This window comes from Ziziphus jujuba, chromosome 9 (assembly GCF_031755915.1).
Source record: "Ziziphus jujuba cultivar Dongzao chromosome 9, ASM3175591v1".
Taxonomy (NCBI): domain Eukaryota; kingdom Viridiplantae; phylum Streptophyta; class Magnoliopsida; order Rosales; family Rhamnaceae; genus Ziziphus; species Ziziphus jujuba.
Genome location: NC_083387.1, coordinates 27,004,476 through 27,025,641, shown reverse-complemented (window position 1 = coordinate 27,025,641; position 21,166 = coordinate 27,004,476). Strand labels below are relative to the sequence as shown.

The window sequence follows — 21,166 nt, the reverse complement described above, 5'->3', positions numbered from 1 at the left end:
TTTGAGTCGTGTCGCCGTGTCATGATCCAAATTGCCGTGCATTCCATCGATCACCTCCAAGCCTATTCATAAAGTTGACAATTCTTTGAAAGCACTATATAACCCAATGATATTCCAAGTACAATTCCACACCTGTACCCCATCATTATTATCTTGCAGAGGTCAAACCTATTTGTTTGCTCATAGTGATCACCTTGTTGTCGTGCCTCATGATCAATATTGCTGCTGCATATTTTGGATAATGGAAATCCATGTAACCCAAAGTTTTCACTGTATGAATTATTTTCAAATGTGTCAGATTGTTTGCCACAAGGGATGGAACCGATCAATCTACTGTTAGAAAGGTTTAACACAGCAAGAGATGTTATATCTTTCAATTGCTGAGGAATACCACCAACAATTAGATCTGAGGAGAGGACTAACCATTTAAGAACAATTAAATTCTCCAATGATGGAAGAAGAAGATCCATTAATTTATTATGAGAAAAGTTCAGAACTTTCAGTGATTTCAGATTCCCAGGCATTTTTGGAGCCTCTCCATCAAAATTATTTTTGGAAAAATCAACTGTAGTGATTTATTTATTTAGTTATTTTGGATTTTTTGTAGTTGAATGAAATGGCCTTTCGTTATTACGTACACATCAGTTTCGAAAGTGTAGCGTTATATTCCAATTTGCTGGTATTTGCTGTTCCCCACATTGCCATCAAACTTTGGAAATATTCTGCAGGCAACATTCTAAAAGGAAGTCTAACCAATGGATCATGATGAGCAATGAGACCATAAAATTTGTTAGATCCCAAAATGAGAACCTGCGGCAATGGAAGAGACTCCAACCAATAGGGGAAAGTACCATTTATCCTATTATTGTTTCCAATATCTAAAATTTCCAACTTGTTACAATTGAGCAAAGAAAGTGGCAACAAGCCTTCCAATTAATTTCCATTCAAGTTTAGATTGTTTAATGAGCATTGCTTTGCAAACAATGTTGTAGGAATCGTTCCATCAAACTTATTCATCTGCAAATCCAAAACCAAAAGATTGCCACTAAGATTTCCAATGCATGGAGGAAGATTCTCATTCATGCTGTTGTTAGCCAAAGCAAGAACTTGAAGAGATTTAAGGTTGCAAATGGATAAAGGTACCTCTGCACTCAATTGATTGTGTGATAACAAAAAGATTTCAATGGAAGGTGGTGGAATTGGAACATCTCCACCAAGGGTGTTGCGGTGAAGATCAAGAATTTGCAGGTTTTTCCAGGGAATAATTTAGAAAGACGAATATAATGCATAGATTCACTACCCACATTCCAAAGCCATTATGGAACATTGACTCTGATTTGGTTTTGTGAGAGGTTTAGATGTTTTAAACTAGGCAAAATCCTAAAGATTGGCCAAGGAGTGGTTGGAGTAGATAAAACTCCATGAAAGTAGTCTTGCTAATGAACACTAGCTCTCTGCCATTTGAAATATACATATATGTGGGCATTTATAGGAATGTCATGCAAGTTTGTGTAATCTTTGTGAGATCTCCATCAATTGAATTGAATGTTAACAAGAAATCTGCCGTCTTTTCCGTACCCAACCCTGTTTCTATATATGGGCAATCTATTTTCATGAGACTGTAAACTTTTCATTTTGTCTTCATACAATTTCAAATATCATAGATTGAAAACCCTTTTTTTTTTCTTTCTTTTTTTTTTTTTTTGTGTCCTTCCTTTTAGAACTCAAATTCGAATCTAACTGTGTCACTTTGGCTATTGCATGGTTCATGGTTGTACTACATGTCGTGGTCTGAACTCTTATGGCAGTAAGACTTTCAAAATTTGGATAGCTGTGGAAGAGCAAATTTGTATCATGAATAGGTAGAAGTTAGCTACATATATCGAATAATTTTCACCGAGTTCTATACAAGGCTATGGTCTCTGCAAAGTTGACTTCCTCGTGTCCTTATTGATAAGTACGGAAAAGTCTCCAATTACCCGTTATAGAATATAGCCCAGCCACTGTCACTTCCCTTCCTTTCCTAAAATGGAGGCAGCAATTTGAGGGATATTAATCACGCTTGCATTGGCACTACTTGGTACAGAAAAGTTAGGCTTATAATCTTTAACACCTTGCTTTCATAATTAATGAAACATTGGTCAATTAAATTTGATCCTCCTATGCATTATTATTACATCACTAAAATCTAAAAGGTTTAAATTTTGTTTGTTCTTTCTAAATGTGGAGTGATAGCTATTTTAACCAACAAACAATTTGATTTCACAAGCTGAGAAATTATTTCAGCAGTAGGCTCACATGCAAAACACAAGCTGAAAAACCTTACCATAAACACATTTATAATTACCCATAATGTTCTAATATCCAATAGTACTACTGAAATGCAATTTGGGAGTTTCAAAAGTTAATTTTACTATAAAACCAAATAGATTATTTACTCGGTACAATGTGGATCGTGATCTATGCTTGTTCTACATTAATAGGAAAAATGTGAAAAAAAAAAAAAAAAAGAATCTAAGAGAAAACCAAAAATCAAAGTTCAATGAGCATCCGTGTATAGGGTAAAATATACACCTTAAGGCCCCGTTTAAGATTAGGAATAGAAATCCTAATTTAAGAACAGAAGGGGCCCTTCTGGTATTCTTACACACTTTTGTACCCGGATACATCCGATGTCGAACTCGGAGGAGGAATCACAGGAAAAGGAATTCCTATTTGTATTTCCATTTAACACGTTTTCATACCTGTTTTGTTTGTATGTTCAACACAATTCTGTCGAAAAAAGGATAGGATTCAAATGAATTTTCTAAATTTCGTGTATCTACATTAATGAGACAAGCTAGCCATTCTAATTAAATAATACTTTCATTTTGTTATTTAACTGCATTTGTGGTTGTTCTTGTTAATTTACAGAGAAAATATTTGAAAATGACTACATGAAATACAACAATTATACGTGCAGTTACATACTCATGTGCAGACTTGAATTTGTCTTATTAACAAAGTCGGCCTTGAACAGCAAAAGATGCGGAATCAAACTTTTCCCGAATTGCCCAGCAGCATATCAGCTTCCATTTCAGCAGTCCCCAGCGCCTACAAATTTGGACCAGAATAACTACCAAAAGTTATGACATATGCTGAATACATACAAACTCATGAGAAGTGATTGTCCACTCTAGCTTGGCCGGTAAATAGGATGGACAGAACCATGGGTTAACAGTAAAACTAGCTACTATAATGCATATCGATATTATAGAAACTTTAGGTTGCTTTATATCTTAGGAAAGATAACAAGGAATATTACCATGGAAAGTCCTCCTCCTTCATTCTCGGTTGCAAGAAACACATTTGGCAAACTTGGCTCAGGCCCAATTACTGGCTTCCCATGAGGCACTGAGACACCAAAGATTATAGACATTCCTTAATTTCACATTAAATGACACACTTCAAATGTAGGCACAAATAAAATATCTATCCTAGAAATCCAATAATCTACATCTACCTCTTTTTAATGAGGTTATAAAGAAGATTGGGATTTAGGACTCACTGTAGGGTCTCAATCCTGTTTGCAGTCTTCTGTTCTTAATAAAATCTGAGAAGGTTTGTTCTCTTAGTTTAGGAAAGAATTTCATGGCTTTATTCCATATGCTATTAACCATGGATTCTTCTACTTCAGTGTTGAATCCAACAAACTGGCAGATTGTTAGGTCCGGTGAAAGTATGTATTAGGTACTCACTGTGAAGTTACCTGATACACAAGAAGCTTAGAAACAAATATATCACATAAATCAACTGATTAGAGAGAGTGCGGAAAAAGGTGAGGTAACAATTCTATTCCTGCCAATGTAACAGAATTCTTAGTAACAAATTGAAATATAGGAATAGAGATAGTATATTATTGTAAGGAATTAGTTAAGTATATTTCATAAACTAAAGACATGAAATCATGTATTTCATAGCAGAGAACAGAAGTCATTAGTAAAGAGAAAAATGTTTTCATGTCAACCATATTGTCCACAAGATAACTATTAAATTATACCAAGAAAAAGGTTCCCCATCGAATCCATAGTGGCTGTCATTGAAATAGACAATGCCTGCCCACGATCAGATGCTTCTGAAGTCAAGATTCTGGGAAGTGGAGTTGCAGTTTGAAGGTTGACATATCCAGCCTCCATCAGACCATGATAAATGGAATCAAAATTCTCGAGCACTAACAGGTGACCCTGTCATGCAGAGTAATATCAGTTAGCTATTGCTCTAGCTTTCTGAACCAAGCTATAAGAAACACACAGCAAATCCACATAATATGCTGACATATTTCAATGTCAATATGACATTCTCTTACGACCCTATATATCTCAACCCTTCGTTACCAATGAGTCAGAAAGCACAAAATTATGCCTAAAATGAAAGATAATAACGGAAGGGCAAATAAAAGATGGAAAGCAAGCAAACCAGAAAGAAGCGTACACTATCCAAGTGTTCATACAAAGAAAAAAATCAAAATTGAAATTAAAATTTTCCCCCCAAAAAAAAACAAAAAGGAAAAAAAAAAAACTGGACTAAATTGTTATATCTTGCATTGTACTCTTTACCTAATAAGTTGTCTAAAAGAAGTTTCACATAAAATTTGACCCAATTTAATAGAAAACTTAGTTGGACTTGGGACAAAAGTTTCGAGTGCTTATCCCTTCTTTCTCTACTCATCATGGATACTCTTTCAATTCCCTTATAGATTCACACCTTTTGAGGTTTTACGGGGGGCATCCAGCACAATTTCAGATTCTCTAAAGAGGTCATGCATCAGTGACCCACTGTAACAACCAGCTGCCACAACAATGGCCTTCTTACTATATAAGGTGTTCATGGAAGTCTTAATAGCTATGACCTCCTCACTGCTATCACATTTAGCAATTAGGATCAACAACTGTCACTCAAACAATGTATATCAAAACTTTAACACACACTTTCCATTTTTAGGGCCAGTCATTGCAACTTCTAGCACAACCAAAGAGGATGACAATAAACCTTACTAAACTTGTCACTGGATCATAAAAGAACTCAACGTTTCTGCCTTCAGATGAAAAATGCCTGTTAACCTACATGAACAGTAACTACATTAACATTGCAAAATGTGTCAGTGTGTGTGTCTTTGTATAGATGTCTATATATGCATATATGCAATGGTACGTTGAGCATCGTATTGACAGTCACCAGGTACAACTGCAGCCCCGCTATCTTCATAAGCAGGAGATCAGGTTCCTTTAAAAGCAATTCACCACCAGACAGATACTCTGCTCTTAACCCAGCATCGTGACAGATACTCTACTCTTAACCCAGCATCCCATAGCAAAGTTACACTCGTTTTCAATACATCCAGCTCTTCAGGGCTTCTACCAGTTAAGATGCTACCTGCAGAAGAGAATACCATATCATAACACGGTTTTCACAATTAGTTTATCCTCTAAATAAAAAGAAACAGCAACTTCTACACAATTATCCTCTAAATAAAAAGAAACAACAACTTCTACAAGATCACATCATTTTTTACTTTTTTGCCCTTAAACAACATTCCTAAGAAAAATTTATAAGCTCATACATATGTGCATAAACTTTACTCCTTCACCACTTATTCTACAAGTATAAACTTCAAAAAATCCCTTCTTCTTCCAACTTTTTGATCTTCCCATTCATTACCTGTGGGGCCTTCTTCCCCTAATTCTTTCCATTCTACCAACGAATAATCTATAAGAATTCGCAAATCTTTAACTTATTATTGTTTGATGAACTTTTGGACGTTTTAAGCAAAATAAGCAAACTCTTTAATCTTTATTAAAACAATGTAATCAATAAGAGAAAAGAAGCCAAAGAAGTAAAAGTTTTGTGGGATACCCTTATTCTTCCAACCCAAATGTTGAAGAGGATCCAATCTCTGTTCACGTAGACTCTCAGCCAACATCACAAAAAGCCTGTGACTTCTGATTGCCAAATCCAACTATGTGTGCCAGGGGCTTTATGTACCATCCATAAGTATCCCTGCACTAGAATTACAACCACCTCAAAATGACAAACCACAATAGGAGAACACTTTCCTCTCAAACTTAACCAAGAGAAGAAGACCCAACATTGAACACACTATGTTCTAATTTTCCCTTCTTTTTTTTTTTTTTTTTTTTTTTTTAAACTACATTTTCTTAGCAACCAAACAGAAAAATCGAGAAGAACATACGCACCAGCACCAGTGGCACCAGAACAAGGCACGGCTTTGTCGACCAGAGCCATGGTTAGGTCCGACCCACCAAGAACTATCGGGCAACGGTCAAAAGTGTGATGCGATTGCAATGCGGTTGTGGAAATGGACCGGTTCGATTCTGTGGAGCTTTCCGGATAGACAACGGAAATGATTTTCTGGGGAAGCCCGATTGGTAGGCCCCGAAGCTAGAGAACTGAGTTCTCAACGGAGTTGAAACGCTGTCGTTTCTATGAATGCTAACCTTCGAGCAAAACGTTGAAGCTGAAGCCCCTGCTTCAAATTCTTCCAAGCCGCAGTTTTATTTTTGAGAAAGTGTGAGTAGCTGCCAAACGAAACCAGTAAACGTTGATTCAGGAACATATACGACGTCGTGCAACTGTTGGCATTTATAAAAATGTCTCTATATTTCCATTTATAATATTTTGTTATTATTATTATTATTATTTTTTTAATTTTGAAAATTATTACATAACTTCATTATATTTATTTTTTTGTTTCATTTTAGGGTTATCAACTTATAGTGCGAGTGATCATAGAACACAATTTTGTAAAACTTTTACCAAAAACTTTAATATTTTATAAACAGAATTAGAATATTCACAAAAAAAAAAAAAATTAGAGAACCTTATTGAATTACTATAATTCAATTTAAAATTTTTTAAAAATATATTTTTACTAGATAACAAAGTAGATATATTTATATTTAAGTAATGTTTTGAAAAAATGTAACTTAAAACTTTATCTTGTAATAGAAAAGTAGTTGTCAAGAATTAAAATGTACGTGAATATACAATTGATTGCATTTACATTCCAGAATTGAAATGTGAATTTAAAATAGGAATAGGATTTTCATTAAAATGATAATTTCCGACATTGTTGTCCATTTTACATTGTCCATATATATTATAATGTTAGAGTCTTCACAAGGAGAGAAACAAAAAACAATCATAGGCAAATAATAATAATAATAATAATAATAATAATAATTAAACTCCTATGTAAGTGTAAATTATTAGCTACCAGCACATAAGGTTTAACCAATTTTTAAAAAGCGGTTTTGAAAAAGTCTTACCGGAGAGGAGATTGATTGCTACCAGCACATAAGGTTTAACTTATTTATTTATTTATTTTTTTAAAAAAAGGGGCTTTGGAAAAGTTCTTACCAGAGAGAAGATTCAAATCTTTCGGAGAAATTCCACATCCAGATCCACATGACATGTTCAGCATATTTGAACATTATCCATCAACCTTTCCAACGTCTGATCCTTCTAATCCATCATTCTCCTTCAAGCTTTTTCATAAAAAACAGAGCAATTCTTCTATCTGAAAGCGCCATGTATCCAATTGATATTCCAATCACCACTCCACATCCATAGCCTATCACTACAATTTTCCAAAGGTCAAACCCATTTGTTTGCTCATCCTCATCACCTTCTTTTTGTGCCTCATCAATATTATTGCTGCATGATTTGGTCAATGGAAGTCCACATAACCCCATGTTTCCACTGTAGGAAGAATAACCAAATGTATCAAATTGCTTGCCGGTTGGAATGGATCCATCCAACCTATTATTGGAAAGGTTCAACACTTCGAGAAATGTTATATCTGTCAACTGTTGAGGAATCCTACCAACAAGCTGGTTTGAAGAAAAGTCTAACCATTCAAGACTGCTTAAGTTTCCCAATGATGGAGGAATAGAACGCGTCAATTTGTTGTGAGAAAAGTTAAGCCCTTTGAGTGATCTGAGATTCCCAAGCACTTTCGGAATCTCTCCCTCAAAGTTATTTTTGGAGAGATCAATGGCAGTGAAAATAGATAGAATTTTCACTAGTTCCATAAATGTGCCTTTCATCTCAACAGATACAGAATCTTGGTAATAATCTTCTCCCATATATTCGAATTTAGTGGTAATTGCTTCCATCATTGCCATCAAACTTTTAAAATATTCTGCTGGCAATTTCCCACTGAACTCATTGTGGGCAAGGTCCAATATCCGCAACTTTCTGAAAGGAAATCGAGCCATAGGATTGGCAATGGAGCCATAAAATTTGTTGGATCTCAAAATAAGTACCTGCAGCATTGGAAGAGACTCTAACCAATGTGGAAATGTACCATTTATCCTATTGTTTCCAATGTCTAAAACCTCCAAGTTCTTACAGTTTTGCAAAGATCATGGCAACGAACCCTCAAATTCATTTCCATTCAAGTTCAGATTTCTTAGCATATTTTTCTTTGCAAACAATTTTGTAGGAATTGTTCCATGAAACTTATTCATTCTTAGAGCCAAAACTGAAAGATTGTCACTTAAATTTCCAATACATGGAGGAAGTTTCCCACTCAAACTATTATTAGCCAAATCAAGAACTTCGAGGGAACTAAGGTTGCAAATCAGTGAAGGTACCTCTCCAATCAGTTGATTGTGTGATATAGAAAAGACTTTAATGGATGGTGGTGGAATTGGAAGATGTCCATGAAGGATGTTGGAGTGAAGATCAAGATACTGCAAATTTTTCCATGGAAATCGATCTATATGTGTCAGAAAGTTGTGAGAAAGATTAAGATAAGTCAAAGAATCCCTACCCACTTTGAATATCCATTCAGGAATATTTCCTTCAATTTTAGTGTGCGAAAGTCTTAGACATTCTAAATTAGGAAAAATGCTATGGTTGGTCGAGTGTTTGGAGGAGATAGAATTGTGTGACGAAAGTGTATTCAATGAAAGATCTATTTGTGGAAAACCACTCAATGAATTGGATGAAAGATCTAAAGAAGTAAGATTCACTAGCTGAAAGATTGATATTGGAATTGACCCATTTAGTTTGTTATCTCCTAAAGAAAGCTCAATCAAAGAAGTTGTCAGGAATTCCGGAATGTGGCCAGTGAATTTGTTATTTCGAAGGCGTAAATGCTTCAAAGATGGAAGAGCAAATAACCAATTTGGAATTGTTCCATTTAGCAAGTTATCATGTAACACCCCGTCCCAAATCGCACCGGAATCCGTGCACGTTGACCGAGGTTGACTGTTGACCGTTGACCAAAGGGGTCAAAAGTTGACTTTTAGACTCGGTGGGAATTTCGAGATGACTAGGGCACCGTGGCGAAGTGCACGATTCCACGAGTTCGTAGACTGGTAGCACGTCGAAAACGGAGCTACGGTTTGAAAGTTATGGACGAAACAAGTTGCGGTCCAAACTGTCCAAGGGGTGCCGGAGTTGACTTTGTGTTTATGGGGAATTGAGCTTTGACTCATGCATGGTTGTGAAGTGCTCGTCGATACGAGTTCACAGACTAGCGGCACGCTCAAAACGGACATCCGGTTAAAAAGTTATGGACGTTTGAAGTTTACCGGATACCGTATTATTTTAATATTTTTTTTGGGTCGGTGAACAGTGAAATGCCACGTGTCAGTTTCTGATTGGTCCACGTGGCATGAACAGTGTCACGCAGGGTTTTAATTTTGAAAAACTCTCGGGGAAGAGAGAGAAGAGAGAGAAAGAGAGAGAAGAGAGAGAGAGAGCCACCGCCGGCCACCGGATTTTGCCACTGTTCCGGCCGAGTTACTGTACACGCGCCGGACAGAAAGCTTGCCCACCTCATTTCCGGCAAAACCTCCAAATTTCACTGCGAACGGCCGCCGGACGCGCCCGGATCGGACGTCCGAAGTTTGGCGGCGATTTTTCCCCCTCTACCGCCGGCCACCGCGAATCGGCACTATTCCGGCCGATATACAGTACACGCGCCATACACCCAGCATCCTCTCCTCAAGTCCGGCCTACCCACCAAAAATCACGCCTACAGTACACGCGCCATACACCCAGCATACTGTTCCGGCGACGGTTGCCGGTGACGTGGCGGCCCGCCGGAAATTACTGTTCCGGCGAGTACCCGAAAATTTCCGGCCAGCTCCAGTCTGCAGAAACCCGAAAAGCTTCCCGATAAAATTCAAACCCCGTCGGGTACGATCATCGAAAATTAAGACCGGATCTGTGATTAGCATCACTCGAGCTTCGATTCAGTATATAACTCGTAAATTCTAGATATCGTTTGTGTTTTGACCCCCCGGGTACCGGGTATTATTTACCCGAATAAAATATTAATTTATTTGACTGTCTGTGAATTTTGTTCTAGGAGCACCGGTGAGTCGTAAAATTGATCCCGTAATGGATCATGGGTTAATTGCGTGCTCCAGGTGAGTGACCCACCTTCAAATTAATTTTGGGGAATTTAATTGATGAATATATTATGTGTGAATTAAATATTTGGAATTTAATTTCTATGTGCCAAATATTTATTGGATTTATTGTAGAATTATTTATGAATTTATTGGATTTAAGAAAATATGAATTCTACAATTTATGCCATGTGGAATTATTTTATGGTTTTGAGGATTTTGAAATTGGTGTGGTTTTAATGGTAAATTGGGCACGATTTGATTTTCAAATATTTCAAGAAAAATATTTGGTTATATTGGTGATTTCAATTTTTATGAAATATGCCCATAAAATATTATGGGATTTGATTATGATATTTCGAGAAATTATTTATGCTTGGAAAAAATGTGGATATTTGAATTGATGGATTTTGGGAGTTGGTGGATTTGAAAATCATGGGATTTATGGTATTAATTATAAGGAAATTGTGGAGAATTTCCCCGTTCAAGCGGATGGATTATGCCCGCTATGCTTATGAAAAATGTGAAATTTGTTTTATGATTTAAATTTATGGATTTTATAATTTTTAGATGCACCGTGCACGTACTGGTGTTCTGATTATGTGATATGGTATATGTGATATGGTTAGTGTGCACACAGTTGTGATTAGCGCGCAGGTGGGTGTGAGTAGCGCGCGGTTGATATTATGAGGGTGTCCTGTGGATGCCATCGGAGAGGGCGGCCACCCCCCTTTGGCCGGGACACCAGGTTAGCAGCGGCGCAGTGGGACGCCACGCGACCGTATGCCGGTTTCTTTCTATAACCTCCTGTCTGGCGGTACCTTGGGACGCTGGGTACTGTTGGCGCCACTGGTATATAGTGGGTGCATCAAATGATTTTCAGAACTGTGTTTTAAAAATAAAATGTTTGGAAACTGAATTGGAATTAAAAATATAATTGTTACCGCTTCTGGTATTTAATTGATGTCTTGGTTTTCGGGAAATATGAATAAAGGGTTTGTGAAAATGTTTTAAAAAGGGGAACCTTTCCAACTGAGAGAATTGTAAGGGTTTTGAGAGAAATTATTATTTCCAACTAATTATTATTTATATACCTATTACCGTGGTATGATAGTGTAGAGTAGTAGGGTCGCTCACTGAGATGATTAGCATCTCACACTCTTAAATTCCGTTCCTCTAGGTACCAGGTTGTCGGTGTTCACTCGGAGCGGACTTGATCTTCCTCGCTGTTTTAGTTCGGCAGTACCCTGTTATTCTTTTATTGCAGTTGTAATATTTCTTTCACTCTTGTTGTATTTATTTTGCACTGGATTACTGTATTTATTTTGAAGTGCTGCAATTTGTGGAATCAATTTGTAGTATTATGGGAGGAATAAGGGGATATTTTTAGAAGTGTGTTTTCAGTGCAGGTAGTTTGTGGTAAGTAAATCCCTTAGGGGAGGCTCTGCCGGATTTTCCGTTGGAGAGTTCGGTAGGGTTTCCCTGGGATCAGGGCTGTCTAGGATTCCGGGGAAGGAATTCTGGACGGGTCCTGACAATCTAATAAAAGATATTCAAAATTCCAATGAACAGGACCAAGTGATTTGTTTTTTGAAGAATGAGGTGAGAGAGAAATTTGGGTAGAATTATAACTATCAATTTTAGGAAGTGTTGTGGTTCTCTGACCACTTTAGAGAAGAAATATGATAAGAAAAATAAAAAGAATTCTATTACTCTCTGGAAATAGAATACAAAAATAAAAAACTTCTCTCGTGGAGATTCTCACGTGGAATCTCTCTCTACACTGTCAAATTCTTTCTGGAATTACTCACTCTTCTCTCAAGCTCTCTCTGGAACTTAAACACTCTCTTTCTCGGAGTTTTCTCTCAATATTCCTCACTTGAGATAATATTGAGCTTGCTCTCTTGGCTTGGCTTGCATGCAACGGGATGTAGCCTATTTATAGGCTTACAAGGTCGGTTGCATGGCCACAATCTTCAACAGCTTCTGACAGTAGCCCACAATTGTTGAGCAAGTTGGAGTTCGGTGTTAAATGCAGCAACCATTGTCAAAGATGGTGGCTGTGCAGTCTTCACATTGTCGGTGCAGTGGTGGTGCGGCTGGACTTCACAGAAAGCTCACCTATAAAATTTTTATCATCAAGAATTAAGTAAGTGAGACGCTCTGAATTAAAAGACGACCATGGGATCTGGCCACTGATATTATTGAAGGAGAGATCTATGGAAGTAAGTTGTGTAAAGTTACCAAACAAAACAGGATATGATCCTATGAACCTGCAGTTGCTAAGGTACAATCCATCCAATGACTTCAAATTTCTAGTTAGATCAAGTACATCTATTGAGAAATTTGTATAAGAAAGACTCAATTCCCTGAGTGAACTGCTCCAGTTATATTTAGGTAGAGAACCGGTCAGACTTTCATTACCTTCTAAATAAATGTTTTCAAGATTTGGTAGGTGGAAGATGGTATTGGGTGAATTCCCTTGTAAGCCACAATACCAGAGCTGAAGAATATTCAAAGAAGATGAGAAATTCATCAAAGAAGCAGGATTATCACGAGACATATCAACAAAATCGAAAGCGAGGATTTGTAGATTGGTTAGGTTTGTGACAATTCTTTCAAAGGTAGATGTGTTTAGTCTCAGTTGTTGATTTCCACCACAAACTTCAAGTGTTTGAAGCTTAGATAGGTAGGATAATTCGAGTGGTATATCCCTTGCAAAATTAGCATCATCGATATCAAGGTGCAGCAAATCTGTAAACGTACCAAATTCAGGGGGAATGTTGGAGCCTTGAAATCATTCTCTAATGAGAGGATTAGAGTCTGGAGATGGCGAAGAAGGAAAAGGCTGCTGTTGGAATGAATAATTCCCCGAAGCATGCCTCAAGTAAGATCGAGACCAATCACATGACCTGTTATGTCATTACAGGTGACTCCGCTCCATCCACAACAATCTGTGCCACTCTCCCAAGAGATCGTTGGAGATCGAACATCAGGACCACAATAATCATTAGCAAGGGTATAATCAATGGAAAATGAGTTCTTGAATTGGAGCAAAGCTTTGCTGTCGTCAATGTGACACGATGGAAAGGAAGGAAACGGAGAAGGAGCAGAGGATAGAGGTATTGATGAAGAAGAGACAGAGGAAGAAATAAAAAAGAAGAGGAGCATATAATAGAGCCATGAAAACCAACCCATGATCATTATTATTACTCACAAGTGTAGCTGAGAAATAATGCTTTTAGGACTAGCAATAGTGGGCTTAAACGTTAACTAATACTCTATGATAGTGGAAATATGTGGGTATTTATAAGAATGCAAGTCTATGTAACCGTATTACTTTTATGTCCATGCATGCAAAGTAAGAAACGAGCAATCTTGTTTCCATATTTCTGCAACAACTTTTTGATATCTCTTTCTATGGGTGAGCAATTTTCCAAATTGCTTTTTGACTTTTCAATTTGTTTTCTTTTCTTAAGACTGCTTTATGGAATGGATATGGTCATATGCATGCTTGCGAAATAAATTCACCGGATAACACGTTATGACCATTACAGAGATGGTCAGACTGCTACATAATAATTAATAGATGGTTCAAAAAACTTACATGTATAACATTATCATGTGAGCGAAATATATTACAATACCATTTTTTTATTTTTTACTGAAAAATGAATCTTATGCATATGTTTAATTGTCGTATGTATATATATATATATATATAGTCACTGTGTGCTGTTGTCGTCCCATCATCTAAAGCAATTTTGTTCATGATTTGGTGTACATTATGCTAGACTTTTAATGATTCCCTTTTATATATATATATATATATATTGATTTTCCAAATATCATTATTCAAGTAGTCCATAATCTAATTAACAAATAATCGATTTTGAATTATTAGTTAACTTGACCAAACTGAAGTAACACATAGTTTTAATGAAAATATGGAAAGAAAATATTAAAAGATTAAAAAAATAAACTAAGAAAACATGGAAAATAAAGTAATAAAATATAGTTGTTTGTATATAAAAATAAAGTTAGCAAGTGTTATTTTGAAAAAAATTTCAAGGATTGACTAATACTTAAAAAACATTTTCGGAGGACACATGGGAATGAATTGAAACAAAACTGAAATATAAAGAGGATAAATTATAATATCCACAAACAAAATGACTGATATGTGAAAAAATGTAAAATAGGGGAGACTATATTTTGTAATTTGCCATATATTTTTTGTTTCTCTGTGTGTTACTTTAAGCTTGATTTCAAAATTAAATGAAAAATTCTCTTATCTGCACTAGTTTATTTATACTTGCTCGATAATGCAATCTAAGCCAACTCTACTATTAACTAGGGAGACATCTACAATGTGTCTTCATCTAAAGCATTTGGTCATTTGGTGTTACATTATGCAGGACTTCAAATGATTCATTTTTTCCATTTTCCAAGTGTCGATAATCTGGTTGGTTATCGATAATCTAATCAACAAACTAAATAGAAGAACGTACATCGTCCTAGATAGAGTCAAGAAGCCAAGTAGGTCCTTCCTATTGCCAAGTCTCAAACGTATATGCATGAATGAATACTTTGCACCTATTATATATAAGTCTATAGTCTTTTGCAAAGTTGCTTTCCATGTGTCCTGATCAGTATGTTACTTGTTTTGTTACCTCTAATTGACCAACTGCTATAGTCAAAGTTGCCCCAATTTGACGGCATTGCTGGACTCCACAATCAACTAATACTGCTGCCTAGTTTTTGTTATTATTTGATCAACATTTATGTTTTTTGGCTTCTTTTATTTTTTTCCCCCTTCAAATTAAGTTTTTACCTTACTTGAATAGGATTGGATTATGTTTCCTGTAATATATTGTTAGGTATTTTATCTAACTACAAAGTTTTTTTTTTTTTTTTTTTTTTTTTTTTTTTTTTTTTTTTTTAAAGGCTACAAGAAGATTATAGGGGCCAAAAAAAAAAAAATAAAGAAAAAAATACTAAACTGAAAACCATTTCAAACCATTTACAAAGTAAGGCTTGTTATTTATGATAAACATTTGTGTTTTTTTTTATCATAATAGTATTATTTTAATATGTATGTTTAATGTCTTGAATAAAAAAGAAAAGCAGATTACCAAAAACACTAAACAAAGGGTTAATGGGTTAATTTCACTCCATAAGATTAAGATTGATTTCACTTTACTCAATTAACCATCCCCTCCTGAGCAATATTCGAGCAATTAGTGAGCTATTGATCCAAATTTCAATATTGGTGGAAGTTGGTAAATATATACGATATAGGCTTAAAACATGAATAATATGGCTGGAATAGGGCTGAGCTGACTGAAATGATCTTCAGTTTAACTGAGGTGGAACTACTTCCAACACCCTTGGTTTCACGTTTCAAGGAGTAAACATTACTCAATCATAGGGGCCGTGTGGAAAAATTTTGATAAAGTGAAAGCTGTACAACAAATTGAAGTCCGTGGAAACAGAGCTACTCATGCTTTTGTGAAGCATGTTTAAGTTGTAGTGACCAATTGACAAATTTTGAGCTTATGTCTTTCAAATTAAAAAATAAATAAATATTTGTGATTATTTACAGTATGACTGGTTGGAAACATACAAAATGTAACAAACTAAAAGATAAAGATGGCCTATGCCAATAATCTATGGTGTCAACTTTTAAATCCTGATTATAATGCCATCAGCCTTTTATGTTTGTAATAATCTGATTAAATTAAAAGCTAGTGGAAAATAATTTAAAATATTTGGGTACGTATGAAATAAATCTTTATTCTTTCCTTTGTAAAAATAAAACAAAGAAAAAGTAAAAAATCTCTATTCTTTAATGCGGAAACAATTTTTTATTTATTTACTTTTTTTTTATAAAATAATTTTCTATTTATCTCTATCCTCCAAGATATTGTCTTACCACGATATGTGTATAAGGATAATTGAAGCAAAGCATTGCTCTCGTCGATGTGACACACCTGAAAGAAATTAGGAAATTGAGGAGGATAGAGATCATATCGATGAAGAAGAGACACGGAGAAATAAAAAGGAAGAGGAGCGTATAAAGCCATGAAAACCAACCCATGATCAATATATTTATTTATAGAATGTATACTGAGATTAATGCCTTTAGAACCTAATAGCAGGCTTAATTAATTAATTAATACTCTAACAGTGGAAATATTTGGGCACTTATAAGAATGTAAGTCGGTGTAATATTTGTTTAATTTAAAAAACAAATGTCAGTGTAACCTGTGTGAGTTCTGTGTGTCCATGCTTGTGGAGTAAGAAACAAGAGAGCTGCTTGCCCTTTCTATTAATTAACATACCAAATTTCTGAAAGAACCGTTTGATGTGATCTCTTTCTAAGGGGACGCACTTCCATATGACTTATTGTAACCTTCGTTTTTTTTTTTTTTTTTTTTTTTTTTTTTTTTAAACTATGGTCATTCTTAACAATATGGTCAAAACTCCAAAATAGATAATTCGTTAAACCGTGTACCAAGTTATAGAATGTATTTCACATGCATTTTATTATAATGGACAGGTATTTTTTTTTTTTTGCTGAAAATTATAATGGACAGGTATATACCATTTTCATTTGTTTATGACATATATATATATATATATATATCCAAATATATGTCAAACATGTTTATCTTAAATTTAATCATTAATCTATTAATTTTTTTAAGATAATATGATTTATTTTTTGGGGATATTATTGATAATATGACTTGATTTTATATTAATAAAAATAAGCCGATGGAGGATCTAATCTTATTTATATATGAAGTGGTAAACAGAATCATAAATAAAAACTTTAATTTAAAAAGAAAATTAGAAGGAATTTATGAACTCCCATATAAATCATGTCACCGAAATAACATTATATTACACAATCATCTTTCATTTTCCAAACAAACGAATCTAGTGCATGAATAATAACGCAAGCTAGCCAACTTTTAAAAGCATTTGGTCATTTGCAGTCTTCGTCTAAAGCGTGAATATTGGGGAAGACTTTTAACGATTCCTTTTTGCATGTTCCATTTTCCAAGTGTCAGTATTCAGGCGGTCTATTCAACAAATTAATCAATTTTTAAGTAGCTAACTTGACCAGTATATAGAATTGACAGATGTGTTTGATGAAGAGATGTCTAGCACCAATTACATACACCAATAATATTTTATAAATATATATATATATATATATATTATATGCGTGTGTATATGCACCAGTTATATAAAAGTCTTTTAGTCTTTTGCAAAGTTGATTTCCAATTGTCTTTCTGATTGGCAGAGATGAGACGTCTTTAATTGACGTCCTCCAATTACCCTTCACCAATGTCAGTCAAGTTGCCTAAAAGTGATAATCAGACAATATAATGTGTGTTTTGTACGTATATAAGGATAAGAAAATGTTATTTTGAAAAAAATTATATATATATATATATACATATATCAAGGACTGACTAACACTTAAAAACACTTTTGTGAGAAACAAATAGAGATGAATAGCAACAAAACTGAAATGCAAGAATCTAAAGTACATTATAATTTCACCAATCAAAATGACAAGTATGCAAAAAATGTAAACAGAAGAAAATATTCTGTAATATATACCTTATATTTCCTCTTTCTTTGTTTATTTGGGTTTTAAAAAATGGTAAATGATAAATCTGTTTCTATAAAATTTATGGAGTATGATGGTAGGCTTATATATGTATTATATGTATATATACAAGTCATCAGGGTCCTCTGATGAGTGATTCTGGAATAGGGCTGCAGACTGAACTAAGGTTTATCTGGTTCTAACACCATTTGTTTCTCACATTGAACATTACTCAAATAAATTTAACATTCTAGTATATATTAAGGCACAAAAATGTTTAAAATGATATCTTGTTTGAATGTAGAGAGTAAATTGATATGAACACATAGAGTCAATATATTAGCAACACCCTAGAGAGCCCTTAGGGGCTGAAAACAAGTGAACTACCCAGCATAACAAGTTACATAGAAAGACCATTTTAATGAACAAAGAATTTGATCAACACAGCTTATGTTGTATGACTTTACTTTGGCATTATAAAACTAATAAAATTTTCTAATCCATTTACATTTTATTTCCCTCACGGAGTCATGAACAGACTAGTAAATTTCTTTGATTTTGTTATATAGACCAGTATATCTATGTATAGATAGATATAGATATAGATATAGATATATTACTCACGGAATCATGACTAGATCAGTATAGCTATCTATAGATATAGAATCTATATAGATGTATATATATATATATATATTGTTACAGTGGATTATACGCATTTGTTACGGTAGGTTTTGCATTCTGTTCATAAACAGAGCATTACTTCCTTTTTCCATATGTCGGTTAGTTATGAAGTGGTCCAAATTCTAATCAATAAGATGATAAGAAATCAACTGCAATTTGGAATATGACTATCAAGACCTACCAGTCAATTCATGTTATATATACACAAGTTTATTTGAGACCTTCGCAAAGTCCATTCCATGTGTCCTGATCTCTGTATGTTACTGCCACCTTCAATTGACTTGGAACATTTAGCCTTCGACCAACTGCTATACAAAAAGTTGCCCCAGTTTGACGGCAATAGTGGACTTCACAATCAACTAATAATGCTGCCTAGAAAAAGAAAATTTAAAAAAAAAAAAATGGAATTCTATAAGAGTGTAACGGTCCAGTCCACCCGCATCAAGATATTGTCTTCTTTGGACCAGGGTTCACTTCCTCTCTCCTCCTGACTTCAAGGTTTTGTCAAAACGCGTCTTGAAGGAAGAGGTATCCACAGCCTTATAAAGACCGCTTCGTGCCCCTCTCCAACCGATGTGGGATGTTACAAAGAGACTTTTAGTTATCGTTTGATTAATATTTATATTTTTGGTTTCTTTCATTTTTTCTCCTTCAAAGTTTTTACTTTAGTTGAATAGGATTGCTTTATATTTTATATTATAGTTACGTTTTTCATCTAACTACATATAAAATTTTAGAAAACTAGCTATAAGGAGATTAAAGGGGAAAAAAAAATACGGAACTGACAACCATTTCAAACCATTTATAAAATAATCCTTATTAATTATGATAAACAGTTGTTTTTTTTTAATCATAATAGTATATTTATTTACATGTGTTTAATCTCTTAAATAAAATAGAAAAACAGACTACCTAAAACACCAAATGTATAGGGCTATACAACAAATTTTTGGATTAGGGGTACTAGTTGGTTAACTTCACCATATGAGATTAAGATTGATTTTACTTTACCCTATTAACCATCCCCTCCTTAGCAATGGGGTAGTGAGTGAGCTATTTATCAAACTACAAATATTGCTGTAAATTGGTAAAATATATATCTACAATTTTATGAATGGGGTTAGGAATCTTTGGTTGATCTTGAAGCCAATTACAAATATTAGTCATTTGTTTTTATGACAATGGAGTTCTGATTCATAATTTTGCCCTCATTATAAATATTAGTAATTTTGATTTAATTAAAATTCCAAATAACAAAAAGGTTATAAATATAAATGATATAGTTATGTATACATATAGTTCGTCACATCCATCACTTTGTTAGACAGTTTACGTTCTTCCATCACACTGGTGGCCTAGTGGCCGTTCGCGTTCACCACACCGTTAGCAATCATTATTGGTAGGATTGCTGCCATGATTGTCTTCCAACCTGAATCATCATAACCCTGTGAGCCTCCTTTGGAACAAGTGTAAGGTTGAAGTGAGATTCAGTTACTTTTTTGCGCTTCTTTCTTAATTTTTCATCTAAATAATGATTCTCCTTTTGTACTGTAGTATGCTTAGACCGTTCAATTCCATTGGCTTTATTTCAATGTCGGAGCACATGTACGCGGGAAATATTTCTTGCACATGTAATTCCAATCAATTTTATGAAGATTACATCCCTGAATAATTTGGATAAAAAGGAAATATTTATAAACCAAATTACAAAGAGAACCCATACACAATTAACACTTGGCAAAGCTTAGTAACAAACACAACTAACTATAACAGCTTTCATTTAATGAAGCAAACAAGCACATGCCAAACTAAAGGGTTCGCATGCATGACTCAGCTTTTCTTCCGAAATTATCTTTGTGATGCTTGATAACTCTTCAATACTTAAATCAGAAGTTTTTATTTCCGTACTCGTTTTAAAAGATAACTTTACAATAAAATAAGCCTAACTTCTAACACAAATAGAAATAGATACTTCCATACCTTTTATGGGATTATTTTGGCAATAGTTGCACAAGCATTATTTTTGTTTCTGTTTTTAATTAGCAATAGAAACTTACAAGTTAAATAAAAAATTGGAGAAATCTCCTGGAGGTATATGGAAACAGGAAATTATTTTCAATCTATAACAAGATTATTTATCACCTAATCTAAAGATTTGTCATAAAGATAATTTTTTTTGAATTGCTCCCCGGCTTACATTATGTTCATGCAGGTCTTGTGCTAATAATCGGTATAAAATCATAAGGTGTAAAAAACTAGTATTCCCAAGATTAAATAACTTATAAATCTTTTGAGCTGCAAATTTAAATCTTTCTGACATTCAACATCCATTTCCTACTTGTACAAGGAGATGACGCGCAGTGACGTGCGGCAATAGGTAATTATATACAGTGACCTAAGATAAAATGCAGCAAGGTGCAGTAATATGCGT

The 21,166-nt window shown here is 34.5% G+C and overlaps 2 protein-coding genes and 1 pseudogene across 2 annotated transcripts; all 3 read right to left on the bottom strand.

The window, feature by feature from the left end:
* Positions 1–2,846: 2,846 nt before the first annotated feature.
* Positions 2,847–7,137, bottom strand: LOC107427710 (uncharacterized; annotated as a pseudogene).
* A 392-nt stretch (positions 7,138–7,529) lies between these two features.
* Positions 7,530–8,333, bottom strand: LOC132805393 (receptor-like protein 33). The gene has a single exon (XM_060820230.1). It carries the CDS (start codon positions 8,331–8,333, stop codon positions 7,530–7,532), a length of 804 nt encoding a protein of 267 aa, XP_060676213.1.
* A 90-nt stretch (positions 8,334–8,423) lies between these two features.
* LOC132799434 (receptor like protein 27-like) lies at positions 8,424–13,622 on the bottom strand. Its single transcript, XM_060811256.1, has 5 exons — positions 13,337–13,622; positions 12,923–13,178; positions 12,698–12,802; positions 11,964–12,091; positions 8,424–9,220 (listed from the first exon to the last, which is right to left on the bottom strand). The coding sequence occupies exons 1-5, from the start codon at positions 13,620–13,622 to the stop codon at positions 8,424–8,426; spliced, it is 1,572 nt and encodes a 523-aa protein (XP_060667239.1).
* Positions 13,623–21,166: the final 7,544 nt, after the last annotated feature.